Source organism: Crocuta crocuta, unplaced genomic scaffold (genome assembly GCF_008692635.1).
Source record: "Crocuta crocuta isolate KB4526 unplaced genomic scaffold, BGI_CrCroc_1.0 scaffold306, whole genome shotgun sequence".
Classification (NCBI taxonomy): domain Eukaryota; kingdom Metazoa; phylum Chordata; class Mammalia; order Carnivora; family Hyaenidae; genus Crocuta; species Crocuta crocuta.
In genome coordinates this window covers 1,591,300-1,606,440 of record NW_027529630.1, presented here as the reverse complement: position 1 = coordinate 1,606,440, position 15,141 = coordinate 1,591,300, and the positions used below count along the sequence as shown (strand labels likewise).

The 15,141-nt window shown below is 55.3% G+C and overlaps 1 protein-coding gene across 2 annotated transcripts; it reads right to left on the bottom strand.

The window, feature by feature from the left end:
• Positions 1-476: 476 nt before the first annotated feature.
• On the bottom strand, positions 477-14,644 carry ATG16L2 (autophagy related 16 like 2). 2 transcript variants are annotated; one of them, XM_077762165.1, is made up of 18 exons: positions 14,505-14,644; positions 12,578-12,677; positions 11,355-11,457; positions 7,639-7,712; positions 7,151-7,402; positions 6,947-7,012; positions 6,536-6,649; positions 5,248-5,310; positions 4,586-4,694; positions 4,148-4,253; positions 3,440-3,510; positions 3,083-3,154; positions 2,848-2,968; positions 2,444-2,549; positions 1,617-1,766; positions 1,337-1,384; positions 1,110-1,211; positions 477-767 (listed from the first exon to the last, which is right to left on the bottom strand). In XM_077762165.1, the coding sequence occupies exons 1-18, from the start codon at positions 14,620-14,622 to the stop codon at positions 680-682; spliced, it is 1,863 nt and encodes a 620-aa protein (XP_077618291.1). In that variant the 5' UTR covers positions 14,623-14,644; the 3' UTR covers positions 477-679. The 2 variants fall into 2 exon arrangements, with proteins under 2 accessions (XP_077618291.1, XP_077618292.1); XM_077762166.1 differs by lacking the exon at positions 5,248-5,310.
• Between the last annotated feature and the right edge of the window lie 497 nt (positions 14,645-15,141).

The following is a 15,141-nucleotide window of genomic DNA, read 5'->3' as shown; positions in this document are numbered from 1 at the left end:
TAGAACCCTCTCCGCCAGAGTGCCTCTGGGCTGCTTCCCCTGCTCCCTTCCTCAGAACTCCCATGGCCCCTCCACAGCCTCAGTCTACCCTGGGTGCCTGAAGCAGGAGGGCCCAAGGTGTTGGCTTGGCCTCTGGAGCAGCCTGGACCAAGGGTGAAGTTTCCATGGCTCCAAGAACCACTGCCATTCGCTGCCTGAGCCTCTCTTCATGCTGTCTCCTCAGACATGAACAGCACTGAGGCCAGATTGGCTCTGCCCCAGCTCTGTGCAGGAGGAAAGGGAGCCAAGCACAGGTGTCCTCAAGCCACCAGCCCAAAGGCCTCTATGCTACCCGAATGCTGCAAAAAGGCAAGCAGACACCAGTTTAGATGCAATTTTTTTTTCACTTTTGTCAGAGAAATAAGTCAGAGATTTAAAACAACAACAACTGATTCTTCTCCCTGCCCACCCCCACCCTCCCCACCCCAGTACCCAACACACACTTTGTTCACACTTTGTTTTTCAACAGACTGGCCAGGTCCTGCCAGGCCTTATTCTCCACTAAATGCCCCAAGGCCACCGCCACTTCCCCCCTACCCCACGCCATATCCACCGGTTCTGGAGCCCTGTGAGCAGTGGGACGCTGTCCTCTGGCTTCGGGCTTTAGACTAGAACTCCAGCCCAGGCAGGAGTCATGGCACTAGTGCCAGAGCACAAGCTTCCTGGCCTGGTCCACGCTCACCACATGGCTCCCAGAGTAGCACCAGGCCACGGCGTTGACAGCAGCGCTGAGGAGAGGAGAGGAGATGCAGGCTTGAGGGAGGCATCAGGAGCCAGGCCTGCAGGCTGGGCTCCGCTCCTTATTACACAGCCTGGGCAGTTTGAGGCTCTCTGAACCTGCTGCCTCACCTGTAAAGTGGGCTCACAGGGCTGTGTTGAAGATGGACCCAAGGGCACAGGTGAAAACACCTTGTGAACAAGAAGGACTCTGGGGATTGGAAGGTGTGGGGGGAAAAGGGCAAGGGACTTCAGGGTCCTAAGCATGTCAGAACTGGAACTGGCTTAGCAGCAGTGGGGCCAGGATGGCACTGGCCTTGTGGCTGGGGTGGACAGGTGGTAGCTGTGCTCACCAGTGGGGTCCCCGGAGACTGCCCTCCAGCTTCCCAGTGTCTACATCCCAGATGTAAATGGCTCCATCCCAGGAACCTGCCAGTGCGTAGCTTCTATCTGGGCTACAGCGGCCACAGCAGAACAAGGAAGAGCTGATCAGAGGTGACAACACACACACACACAGACACAGACAGACATGGTCAGATGGGGTGCACTCAGGCGCAGGCATGTGCTCTCACAGACACACCTGAACACGGCTTTGGTCCAGTCAGAACCGCACTTGAAGCCATCAGCCCTGCAGACAGACAGGATCGGGGTCAGAATGAACGTTGCCAATCCCTGCCCTGGCCAGGAGCTTCAAGAGCTTCCTCTGTCCATCAAGAGCTTGGGCACTTCAGCAGGCCCTGGTCCAGAAAGGCCTCCAAGATGGGTCCCCCGCTCACAGGTCCAGAAGGGCTCTTACTAAGGGATGAGAGACCCAGCTGCCCCAGAGAAAGCCACAGTGTCAGTGGGCACAAGGCAGGTACCTGAACACTTGGCGGATGTTGCTGACACGAAGGTCAATGACCTTGAGCGTGTTATCTCGGGAACAGCTAAGCAGATGCAGCTGGTCATGGCTGAGGTTCAGGGAGGTGACCCGACCCTGCACAGGGATGACCTGGGTGCAGCAGGGACATCTAAGGAGCAACGAGAGAAGCACAGATGAGAAACAGTCCACCTGGGCCACTCCTGGCAGGTTAACAAAGTCCAGAAGTGCCCCCAGGTGTCATATCACTGGGGCCAGGCCTGACGCGGAGTAACCTCCCTTCTCCCACTGCAGCCAGCCCCTCCAACAAAACTGCAGGCAGCCTCTGACTTGAAGCCAGGGGCCTCGAAACCCCTGGGTCACTAAAGTAAGTGCTGGAGGGAAAACCCTGAGAGTTGTCATTGAATGTATGAACGGGAGCCAAGGGTTTCACACAGCCATCACTACACCAGGCAGGAAGAGCTTCAGGCAGGCCTGGCACTGGATCTAGCACTGACTTTTATCAACCATCCAAGCCCAGTGGTAAGCTCTCAGATTTAAAAAAACAACGAAAACTTCTGTTCCCTTTGATTAAAAAGTGGTAACTAAGTAGAAAGGGGGCTTGGTTGGCAAGGCCAGGGCAGAGTCCAGCAGTTGGACCAAGAGCCACTAAAACGATGGCACAGTCCCCAGGGGCAGTGGAGACTTCAAGGGGCCAAGCCCAGCACAGACAGGCCACCACAGCCTCACTTCCCTGAGATGCCACCGTGGCTCCATGGCCAAAGAAAGGGAAGAGAACACAAGATCCCTGTCCCCATGCCTCTACCACCCACAGCCCATGCCCATCACCTGCTGTCCCAGAACCGGATCTTCTGGTCATTGTGGCCACTAATGATTACATGGTCCCCACACACCACATCATTACAGTAGGAAAGAACGTTGATGGTCCTGGAGCCTGGGGACCAAGGATTAGAGCCCAAGCCTCAGAAAAGGGTTGTTGGAAGCCCAGAGCTCCAGAGGGGTAGTACTCTCCCCAAATTAGAACCCATGTCCTCTGCTTCCCAGCCCAAAGCCTGAAGTCACCAAGAAACCAGGCAGAAAGAAAGCACTAATGGGGGACAGAGAAGGAGAAGCCTTGGTAGGTTTCACCCCAAATGCCCATGAATCTTAGAGCCACTTCCAGAGAGCAAGCTGAAGAATTCTTCCTGGGGGTACCAGCAGGTAGGGAGGGAAAGGGAGGGACTGGGCCTCACAGTAGGCGCGGCCGAGGTCCCACTCCTTCACTGTCCGGTCTCGGCTCCCAGTCACCGCCTGGTGCCTTGTTAGCTTGAATTTGGCAGCCGTCACCTTGTCTGTGTGTCCAGACAGTGTCTCCTGCCCCCACATCCCAGGTATGGATCACAGGCATGGCCAAGACTCCATAACACCTCCCCCGGATCCCAAGGCATGACCCCTGAACCCCAGGCTGCCTCCTCAGTCATGCCTTACCTTGGACTGTGCCTCCCCCAGCTTCCAGAGCTGGGCAGCCTGATTGTAAGTAGCTGCCAATATCTGGGAGCCCTGGAGAGATGGAAGGGGAAGGGGAAGACCCTGAACCAGGGCCTGGACAGAAATAAAATCCCTCAGGCCAGATAGCCTCAGAGCTTCCCACGGCCCAGGTCACCCAGGCAGCCAGAGCAGCTTCCAGGCCCAGGGAAGATTTGTGCAGCAGACAGAAGGACTGGTTCTGGAACATCCATGATGTTCCTTTATGTCCCAGAGCCCCCACCTGCCCAATGTGGAGATGGGCAGGGCAGGGGGCACACACAACAGGCATTCCATGCCACTGAGGCAAGGGCCCCTCACCGAAGGATCAAAGTCCACGCTGGTGATGCTGCCACCAGCTCCTTCAAGGGTCTGGTTGGCCTCCAGATGACCTGCAGGGACAGGGGAAAGGACACGTGAAATGGCGTCACTAACCTCATGAAAAGGAGCAGCTGGGAAGATCAGTCTCTCCCAAGTTGAAGAACAAAACTCTTGAGGCCCGGGCTGGAAGCTGCACCTCCCCCAAACTACCAGCAGGGGGCTTCAGAGAACCAGAGACAAGGGACTGTCCCTAGGTCACACAGCAAGCCAGGGCCACGCCTTTCTCTAGGAAGCCTCAGGGAGCTAACTGTGACTCCTCAACACACCCACCTCTACAAGCACAGGGTAGACAGCTAACACTCATCTCCTGAGTTCTGAGAGCTCAGGTGATACCACAAGGGGAGGCCACCAGGTAGACCCCAGGGACCTGCTCTTCAAGGGCCCTTACGGGACCTAAGGATAAGGGACCCCCACCTCCCCTAACAGGGACCATCTGAGCTCAGCCCTCCCCATCCTGCAGGCCTGGACCCCAGCAGCTGGGAGGCTCAGCCTAGAGCTCTTGCGAAGCAGTCATCTGGCCACTGCTCATAAGAATGTTATATGTGAGGGAACACAAACAGATCCAAGACCTTTGCCCACCAAGGAGCAAGCAGAGGGTGGAGTCTGGAAAGAAAGCACTAGGCTGGCCCACAGGGGAGGAACCCTCACCTCCCACAATGTTCCAGAGATGGATGAAGCGGTCAGCCCCTCCAGTGGCCAGGAGGCTGCTATTGGGGCCAAAACAAACAGCATTGACCTCGGAGAGGTGGGCATTCTATAGGAAAAAGAGAGAGCGGTGGCCCTGGTCCTCACCATACGTACCTCTTTGCACACGCTCACAGGGTCGCTCTCACACGCACCCAGGCACACATCAGGTCTCATGAGCCCTGCAGCAACCTCCTGCTGCACATCCTCATACTCCCCTGCTGGGCCTCCTGCTCTCCCTCTCCAGTCCATCCCCCATTATAAAATGTTGAGAGGCTTCCACCACAGGCTGGGGGAAGAAAGCTTGAGCTCCAGCCTTGCCTCCCGGCCTCCTTGGATGACCCCTGGTGCTTACACTCCCCATATCAGCACCCCATGCATGTGGCCCAGCTCCACCCTTACCAGCACATCCTGAGCCTGGGTAGGAGGCTGGACGGCCACACACACAGGGATGCTCTGGTATCGCTGCTCAGGAACTCCCCCAATGGAGTGGCCTCTCCTCTTCTTGAAACTGGGTGGGAGGCAGGTGTCAGAAAGGCATTTGGCAAGGGCTTCTGACACAGGAGCCTCATACTCCTCAGGTGACAACAACAGGAAGCAAACGCGAATGGCAGAACACGGCCCAGAGATGCAGCGAGCTTGTTCCCAGCCCAGCCTCTGACACGGGGTCAGTGTGGAGATGGGGAGGGGCACGGAGGTGGGACAGAGTCGGTGGACACCGAGGAACCTCAGGGCTGGGGTTTGTCTTAGCCTTGCTACCACTTGGACTCAGAACAAGTCCTAAACATCTGAGCCTTTTCCTGAGTGATAGTCCAATCCAGGCTCAGAATGCAGATCTTGGTCCATATACCAAGGATGAGGGACAGAGCATCGAGGATAGCCAGGCAGGGCCTGGAAATGAGCTCTGGGAGAGGCAAGAGAGACTCACACAGACAGCTGGACAACACATGGACAGACAGACTGAGGCACATACACAGACTAAGCTTGGACTCCAGAAGCCTGACACAGACCTCTAAGGGGCCCAACCCCTTCACACACACACACACAAGCACCCACACACTTACTCCAGAAGCCCCTTCACCACATCCACACAGCGGGAGAGCGTCAAGGAGGTGGCAGAGGCAGACCTGGGGTAGAATTGAGAAAAACATGCTAAGGGACTGGCCAGTGAGTGTGCAGACAGCAGTCATTGATCCCTGCACTCTGCTTGGGGACCCTGAGGCTCACAGCCTCTCGAACCTGGGACAAGTACTTGCCTCCTCTGAGACCAGGAGAATATGACAACCCAGAGAAGTCCCAGGAAGGTGCAAGCAGGGAGGGATGCGGCAATGAAGTCTCCCAAAGTTGCCACCATGATGGTAAGAACTGCCTCACCATCCCCCCCACCCCCAGAAAAGTTCTGGGGAGGCTGAGCTGGGGCCTATGGGGGAAAGGGTGGAGGTGCCCTGAGGCTGGGATACCACAAGGCTGGAGGTACAGGGGGTGGTAAAACCTAAGCCTGCTGAGTGACCACAGGAGGGGCGCCTGGGTGGCTCTGTCCACTGAGCATCTGACTTCACCTCTGGTCATGATCTCACAGTTTGTGAGTTCGAGCCCCACAGGGCTCACTACTGTCAGCATAGAGCCTGCTTTTGATCCTCTGTCTCCAACTCTCTCTGTGCCCCTCCCCTATTCATGCTCGCTCGCTCTCTCTCCCTCTCAAAAATTAAAAACAAACAAGCATTAAAAATAATGCCCAGAAGAGGATGTGTCCTGGGATGACTTGGCCCACCATGGCTGCCAAGAACTTTGAGGACCCGCATTTCATGCTCCTCCCCAAAGTTCTTTCACTGCCCCCAGGCCAGGACACCAATGAACTGCAAGGAAGNGGGAGCAGCTAAAATGAGAGACAAATGAGGGAGATTTGAGGGGAGGGGCCCTCAAGGAATGGGGCTTCAGAGAAGTCCATGTGAGCTCACACCTATACATGCTCACATGTTCACACATACTCTGATATGCTCCCCCAGGCTTGTACACACATGTGCTCTCATGTCCCTGTGAGTACATGCGCTTGAACACATATGCCCGCACACATGCCTATGACAGCTGAGTCCTAGGGGTTCCCCACAGGTTCCCTCCTGGTGACACCCTTTAAGCAGCCTGACACCCCACCCCCAGAGCTCTGGTCCTGAGAAGGAGAGAAAGAGCCATTGGAGTGCCTAAGGCCTCAATGACCCCAACAGGTTCCAGGCACTGGATGTCAGACCTGTCCTGGGAGGTCTCCCCAAGCCCTCTCAGCCCAAGGCCTGGCCCCAAGGCCCTAGAGAAGCCTCCAGAGTGGAGCATGGCTCAGAGCTCTGGGACAGTCCTCACCTGAAGGGCCTCTTCCACTTCACACCAGCCTCACTCTCCAAGGACAGGGGCTCAGCGGTCGGGGCCACAGTCTCAGCCATGTCTCTGATCCCATCGCTTAAAGTGTTTGGGCTCCTGGGAGAGGAAGTGAAACTCAGTAAGCGGGAGTGAAACCCAGCCCCTCCCTGCCCTCCAGCGCCCGACAGTAAAGAGCGATCTGGATGGGCGCACATGTGGAGGGGCAGGCATGTGGGCTCCTATCCTGTGTGCTGAGTCTACGTGGGGGCCTCGTGAAGACACGTGGGGGACGGGGTAGAACTGCAGGCAGAAGTCAGAGAAAAGAGCACTTTAGAGCACGCGGGGAAGGGCAGGTTGGGGCAGAGGGGGTTGCTAACGCTCGGAGGGCAGGACCTGGCGCACCCCCACTCTTACTCGCTGATGCTCACTGTCCGCTTGGCAGCCTTCTTTAACTCCTGAGACATCCGTGCCTGCTTGGCCCTGGGGGCAGAAAAGCATCCCGAAATCCGATCCTGGCCTGAAGTGCCACGAGGTGTGGAAGCGAAGGCGAGACCGCATCCGCTCCCCCAAAGGAGCGCGACGCTCGCGTCTCCGAGGGGCGGGGCCGAGCGTGCTCACCTCTCCTGGCGCTCATTGCGCAGGTTGCGCTCGGCGGCGGCGCGCGCCTTGCGCTGCACGAGCCAATCCAGCAGGTCACGCGCCTCTTCCTCGAGCCTGCGCAGGGCAGCCTCCTCGAGCCTAGCGCGCGCGCGGAGCGCCTCGTATGCCGCCCGCTGCGCTACGTTCAGCGCCCGCTGCTCGTCCACGTGCCGGCTGTGTTGCGCCCGCGTCTCCTGCAGCTGCGCCACGCGGGCCTCCAGCGCCGCCAACCTGGAGGAGGGGGACGCCCAGGGGAAGCGGGTCTCAGAGGCGGGACGGACTTGCCCAGGTCGCGCGGTCAGGCAGACGGCTAGGCCAAGTCTCCAGTCAAGTCTTCCACTCAGTCCTGCGGTTCGGGGCCGCCGAGCCCCATTCGTGGGGAAAGCCCTCGGGCCTTGCTGGAGACCCGCAGGGTCACCCCGTCCCCGGGCCACCCAGAGATGGGCGCGGGGGGGCCGGCGCCTCACCTGTTTTGCCGCTCCTCCAGCGTCGACTCCAGGGAGCCCAGGGCTGCGCTCTGCTCCACCACCCGGTAGGCCATCTGGGGGCAGGCGGGCGGCAGCTGGGTGGGCGGGGGCGCCTCTGCGGGGCTCCCACCGTGCGCCCTGCGCCCACCCCACTGGGGGCTGGTGAGACAGACTCCGCTACCCCGCCCGGCTGCACCCTAACTGGAAAGAAAACAGAGGCTCCGACGCGGTTAGGACCCGGCGCAGGAACGCACTACTGTCGTTTTGGAACAGCGGAAAGGCCTTGGGCTCTGGAGTTTCCCGAGTTTCAGTCCTGGCCGTGCCACTTATTTTCTGTGTGACACCGGGGTAGTCATTTAACCTCTCTGAGCCTACTCTGTTTCCGCATCTGTAAAATAGGAATGCTAGCGCTCACCTCATAGGGTAATATTAGAAGTAATATTTCAGGTAATCGTAAACGTTGATATAGTACATGTGTGTCACGCCTTGTTCTGAGTACTATATATAGATTAACTCTTTTAATCACCGTAACCACACCAGGTCCTGCCATGTTCCCCATTCTACAGAAGAGGACATTGGCACAGAGAGGTTAAGTGTCCTGGCAAAATCACACAGCTAAGCGGTAGAGCGGGTATGTGAACCCGGGCCACCTAACATGCTCCAAGCACAGGACAGGTCTATAGCAAAGGTTCAGGGGAGGTGGGCTCTGTTCCCTACCTCTAACCCCTGGCCTACCCAAGCGCAGATCCCTGAGAGCAACCAGGAGCCCTAAGCAGAGGCACAAAGGCAAGAACAAGAATAGGCTCTGGGAGCACAGAGCCCAGACTGAATGCTGGAGCTGCCCCCAGTCCAAGAGTAGGGGTGAGGGTTACCCCACCCATACCCCTACCTCATTCAAAACAGTCCTTCAAGGGNGTTGGGGGGGGGACAGGGCAGAGAAAAGGAAACAGAATCCGAAGCAGGCCCCAGGCTCTGAGCTGTCAGCACAGAGCTGGACATGGGGCTCAAACCCACAAACCGCGAGATCATGACCTCAGCCAAAGTTGTACGCTTAATCAACTGAGCCACCCCAGGGGCCCCTTAAATATTTACTCTTGAGAGAGAGAGAGAGAGAATCATTGGGGGAGGGGGGGGCAGACAGAGTATCTGATCCAAAATAGGCTCTTTGCTGACAACAGTGAGCCTGATGTGGGGCTCGAACTCAGAAATCATGAGATCATGACCTGAGCCTAAGGCAGATGCTCAACCAACTGAGCCACCCAGGGGCCCACCTCAAGTCCCACTTTTAGAGCTGATGGGTCAGTAGGAAAGACCTCAGGCAAAGCAGTTCCTACTAGGTGACACAAGGAACATAAGGCAATAACCAAGGCTGGGGCTCCGGTTGCTAACCTGTTCCTGTGTTCTTTCTCACATGGGCCTGGTGTGGGACAAATTGAAGAGCAAGGCTAGTGCTACTCACCTGCACTGACCCATCTCCCTAAATAAGTGGGCCTGCAGGTGCCTACTTCCCTAGCTGGCCCAACTTACAACATTTGTAATTCCTTTCACCACTGAGCAATTTGACCTCCACTTCTGCTTCCTCACCTGTCATTTACTTTCATTAATGCTTCATTATTCAGTATTTGGGGGATGCTTTTCAAAATCCAAATAATACAGATGGAAAACAGATTAGTGGTTGCTGGGCTAGGGATGGTTGGGGGAGAGGGGTGAGTTGTGACCAAAAAGGATAGCAAGAGGAAGATCTTTGTGATGATTAAATCATGCTGTATCTTGCACAAATCTACATATGGGACATGACAAAGAAATATATGTACTTTCATACCAGTATCAGCTTCCTTATTGTGTGTACTATAGTTACATAAGATGTAGCCAGTCTGCCACTTCCCATGAATCTATAATTACTTCCCCAAAAAAGTTAAAATAATGATAAATGCTTGTTGTGATATGTGAAACAGTACTAAGAATTAAAGAAAAAGTCAGTCCCCATCCTCTAGCATATCCAGTGGGAACACACACTGGTGTGTGTCTCAAGAAGTGCCAGGGAGAGAGTGCTAAGGTCACAGCATTTGTGGAAGTATCCCAGGCAAAGGGGACCATGAGTTCAGAGACTGGAGAGTCACAGGAAATGTAACAAGGGGCTGGAGAACTCCACTGGGAACACAGGCTAAAGGGTTCTGGAAGATACATACCAAACTGCCAATGGGAAAGATACTGAAGGGGGTTTCACTTCTTTATGGCTCCTGTTCTCTTGAAATGTTCACAAGAAGCATGTGTGTGTGTGTTGTCTTTTTTTAAGGGAGATCCTTTTGTTATTAAAATATATCACTCTGTGTGCTGTGCAGAGAGAATGGATGGGAATGCCAAGAGGGGGTCATCCAGGAAAGGATGAAGGTAACGGGCTAAGCCAACAGAGAGTTGGTGGATTTGAAGGCAGGATCAATGAGCTGGTGACAAGCTGAGGATGGAGGGGTAATAGGGACCAGAGGTCCCCCTGAGTTTCCAGCCCAGTGACTGCCAGTTGGGGAGGGAGGTCTACCTCATCCATCATTTAGTCCACAAATATTCATTAGCATGGACTGTGGAGACAGACCCCAGGGATGAGTGGAAGCAAACCAAAGGCATCCCAGGCCTTGGGGATCCCACAGCCCAGAAAGTGCCTCAAATGTCAAGTTGCAACTACAACAGGGGCTCTGAGGGAGAGGCTTTCACTAGGTTCATAGCCCCATTCCCACACTAGTGGGCAAGTAATGCAGAATGCTGTAACTGGGCACATGTTTATGGCCTATCCGTTTCTTCCAGTGGACCGGAAGCTCCGTGGGGCCAGGTCCTGTTCTTATCCTGTGCCTTGAATATAACTATTGTCAATAAATCTTTGTTGAATGAATGAATGAGGATCAGAGAAGGTGGATTCATGTGGAAGGGTGTTCACATCCTAACTCCACTTCTCTAAGCCTCAGTTTCCTGCTCTAAAGTAGAGGAATAGCTAAAATAATCCTTAGCCTAGTGCCTATAGAAGTCACTTCTCAATGTGGTGCTGGCCGTATATTATGGGGGAGATGGTGAGTCTAATTTTAGATGTGATGTCCAAAAACCAGCTGAGCAAAGACTGTGGAGCTCATGAGAGAAGGCTGGGCTAGAGACAAGTCTGGGAATCAGCAAACAAAGTCTTTGAGGCCACAGGAGTCAGTGAACCCACCCGAGGTCCAAGAACACCCACATCTATAGGGAGGAGAGAAGGAGCCAAAGAAGGAAGTTTAGAAGCAGTTGCTACGAAATAAAAAGAAAACCTGGACAGTGTGGTGAAACAGAAGCCAAGAGACACCATGGGGTGGGAGCAGCAGTGTCAGGTAGAGGTAGCACACCCTGCCTTGGAGGTGGACCACCTACTCATTTAGTCTGCAGACTTGTACTGTGCATCACCAGGTGCTAGACCTTGGGGTTGGTGAGACAAGCTGTGAACAGAGCAGGCGGGACCATATGCAAGGGGCAACGTCTGGCCTTGCACACCTTGTACTCCTCTCTGAGCTCTACCTCACATCCTCTAGCTGCTGTTGCAGACCAGAACTGGACTGCCAGAACCAAGCTAGAGAGCACTCTGGCACCGGACTTGGGGAATGTCCCTTATTTGCTGGACCCCTTGGACCACATCCCCTAGCCCCTCAAGGTTCTGGATTCTGGCTTCACCCCATTCTCTCTCAGGCCCCTGCCCAGCCTACCTCACCACAGACCAGCCGGAGCCCCTCCTCCTCCTCTTGCCACTTCATCCTCAGAGTGGTTGGTGATGGGACTTGGTCTGAGTCGGGCCCTGATTCCTCCTCCCTGCCAACCAATAAGAGAGTGGCATTCATTGCCCCTCCATTCACCCACAGGATGCACACAAAAAGCCTGAAACCAAAGCCATAAACTTTCTCCTATGGAAGGTGGAAGCCAGAAAGCCAGCAGAAGAAAAAGCAAGTCTCCAGAAACTGGAACTACCCATGACTCCTCTGCTCTGGGATTTAGCCAGGACCCTCCTTAAGAAGCGCCTCCCAGGGGTATGGGGCACCTGGGTGGCTCACTCAGTTAAGCATCCAACTTGAGCTCAGGTTATGATCTTGCAGTTTGNTTTAAAGGGATGGCACCTGGGTGGCTCAGTTGGTTGGGCATCTGACTTCGGCTCAGGTCATGATCTCACAGCTCATGAGTTCAAGCCCCATGTCAGGCTCTGTGCTGACACCTCAGAGCCTGGAACTTGCTGTAGATTCTGTGTCTCCCACTCTCTCTCTGCCCCTCCTGCTTGCACTCTTTCTCTCTCCCTCAAGAATAAATCAATAGTTTAAAAATTTTTTAAAAATGCACCTCCAGGGGCGCCTGGGTGGCTTAGTCGGTTAAGCGTCCGACTTTCGCTTAGGTCATGATCTCGCGATTCGTGGGTTCGGGCCCCGCGTCAGGCTCTGTGCTGACTGCCAGCTCAGAGCCTGGAGCCTGTTTCAGTCTGTGACTCCCTCTTTCTCTGACCCTCCCCTGCTCACGCTGTCTCTCTCTCTCTCTCTCCTAGAAATTAAAAAAAAAAAATTAAAAAAAAAAATGCACCTCCAAACTCTGAGGCCCAGCCCATTCCTGGTTCTCATCTTCACTCCCCCTTTGGAGTATGTAGCAAGACCCTTTCTGTCTGCATCAGGTAAGGATTGGAAAACAAAATGAGAAGAGGACAAAAGGCAGGTGTGGGGGTGGAAAGGGAAGAGATGAGACAAATGCAGAGATGGACTAGCAGGGTGGTAGAGAAAGGCCATTCTAAGCAGCTGACTTGGAAGAGGGCTCGAGAATCCACCTCCTCCCTCCCCTGGGTAGCAGTTAATGACCAGTGAGGTGCCAGAGAAAGAATGAACCCAGGATAGGCAGTGGGGGCAGGACCCAGGCACAGGCAGCTCATCATAACCAGGTATACACATACACTCACCAGGGGCCCTGGTGGGTAGCAGGAGTGGCATCGTTTGGCTCTGGCTGCAGCTTCTCTGAGATCCGGGCCAACAATTCCGCCTTCTCTAGGAGACGGTTATCTAGGGGTGCAAGAGGGTGAACCTGGGACAGAGACACTTTCCAGAAGACTCCAGGCATACCTGTACAGATACCCAGGGATGCAGACTGGGGGAGCTGCTGACAGTCTGGGCTCTGCCCTTTGCCTTGAGGGGTATTTGTGTAGCTCTACCAGACCTTCAGCCCTGGCAGAGCCTCCTTATGGCACTTGCCCACAGGCTCTCCCAGGAAACGTGCTCTCCTGAGGACAGAGAAATACAACCACAACTGGGGAAGTAGATGGCTGGCCTTACTGCACACTGAGGGTACTGAGGGAAGGAAGAGGCCAGAGATTGATTCAGTCTTGCCGTAGAGCAAGGCTTTGCCCCAAAGAATGAAGAAACACACCAAGCTCCACTTGCTAATGGCCTTTGGCAAATTACTTCCCATCCAGGGGCTCTAACTTTGTACACTAAAAAACAGTCCTGTCTTTCACATTTGGGGTAAGTAAGGTTCCTCCAGGCCAGAAGAGAAAGTCCTTGAGCAACTATCTAGCAGACCTCCTTGAATTTGGTAGTTTTGGCTACAAACCCAGGAATGTCTCCCTCCACCCCCACCACACTCACTTCCTCTTTCTCACCAGTCCCAGGGTAGGGTGGGGGTGGTAATCCCAGGTTTAGCTCCTCAGCAAATTTCCTTCACCCAGTCCCCTGTCACCTTTAACTTAGGTCACTGGCCTAGTTCTCACACAAAACCCCAGCCCAACCCCCAGGGCACTGCAGAGCAAATCTAAAGTAGATGCTATTTTCCCAATTCATGGGTGAGACATCCTGAGGTTTAAGGATACAACCCACCCAAGACCACGGAGACTAGAGCTTCATTGTGTCTGATCTCAGCCCTCCAGATTCTCTCCAGTCCCACAAATTGCAGCTGGTGGGGAAGGGGTCTCTTCCCTCAAGTTGGATGGTTCTATTATCCCTAAGAGCAGTGGAGAAGTGAGGCTGTCTAGAGGCAGGAGGCTAGCTTCACATCCATGAGGGAGAGTATCAGCAACCTAGAAGGTTGCAGGGAAATCACCCAGGACAAAAGCAGCAAATTCGGTTTGGGCGGTGTGGAGGGAGATTTAGGTTAAGAAGCAGCTAAAATTAGGACAAGTGATGGAGCTGGAAGGATAATCATTGGACCTTCCACCCCAGACATACAATCTCGAATGACCAGTGGCACTCACACAGATGCATACCTGTTCATCCTGACCAGCCCTGCTAGAAACACCTATGAGAGTATGACTTCTTGGGCTCAGCCAGCAGCCAGTTCTCTCTAGAAAGAGAACCCCCTGCTTCTCCCTCAGGCTTCAGTTGCCCAAGCACAAAGATGTTCCAAAAACCTGAGCCAGGATCATTGTCAGTGGCAAAGCCTGGGACACTGAGCTTCCTCCCTAAGAGACTCAGAGTTTAGAAGTAGCTACTCTGGAGTTCTTTCACTGGGCCACAGGGACCAAATGGATTGACTTAGGTTGTACCCTGGGACCGCTCGGGAAGGGGAAGCATAGAGACCCGAGAAAACCAACACTCGCTAACGCTAACGAAGCCCAGCCCTGGGAAAGAAGGCCCCTGGGAAGTGAGGAGCGCAGGAGCACCAGGCGGGAGCTCCGACCAGGAACGGGCTCTAAGCAGAACCTGGACTGGGAAGGGCAGGAATGCTGGCCAGTCAGCGGTGGGGCGTAACGGACCGAAAGGCCCGCAGGCCCAAGGCTTTGGAGGCGAGAAGGCATTGTTGCATGCGGGTGATAACCCGAGGAGCCAGACCGCCGGTCCGCGCCCGGAGCCCCATCCCCTCCACTGCCATCTCCCCAGCCCCAGTGGCGCACTCACAGGCCGGCACCAGTTCCAGGAAGAGTGCCTTTTGCGTGCGGTCCCGCTGCCGAAGCTGCCGCAGTATGTGGCATTTCCAGCGGGCGACAGGGACGCCGAGGGCGCCGGGCCCCTCCATGGCAGCTCTCGCGCCCGCAGGGCTCTCAGCTCCTGCGGAAGGAGGCGAAACCGGGGCGGGGCCTCGGGGACTCCGTGATGTCAGGGGGCGGCAGCGGCGGGGAATCCCGGGTTATACTAAGAGCGTCAGTGGGGGTAAAAAGCAACGCAAATATAGGGCGAAGTCGCCACCCCCCGTCCCAGGATCTACACCATCCGGATCGCACCAAAAATCCTCACCTACATGGGGGCTCCGATTGCTGTCCACATGTGGGGATGGAGGTCACGGGTTCCGGGGCGGCTTCCTCCAGGCCTGTGGGCGCGCTCCCGGGTCGGATCATTAACCCCTCCGCGCCGGGACCGAGTTCAGAAGTAACCGAAGGTCCCCCATGGCCCCCCTGGACAAGTAGCCCTCTGAGCTAGGGACCTAGAGACCCCTCATACCCGGACCCTGCCCTCGAGGCGCCCAAGATCTGTGAGAGGAGGCGATACAGACGTGAGGCACACGCAGCGTGATGGCGAGTTGCAGCATAGAGGAGGA

What these genes read in the sequence shown, in the direction of transcription:
- ATG16L2 (XM_077762165.1), bottom strand. Translation starts at nt 14,622, where the DNA reads ATGGAGGGGCCCGGCGCCCTCGGCGTCCCTGTCGCCCGCTGGAAATGC. An exon ending in CTGGAGGAGCGGCAAAACAG is followed by an intron (nt 7,403 to 7,638) that starts GTGAGGCGCCGG and finishes CCCCTCCTCCAG; the next exon opens with GTTGGCGGCGCTGGAGGCCC. An exon ending in TCTCTGGAACATTGTGGGAG is followed by an intron (nt 3,511 to 4,147) that starts GTGAGGGTTCCT and finishes CTGTCCCTGCAG; the next exon opens with GTCATCTGGAGGCCAACCAG.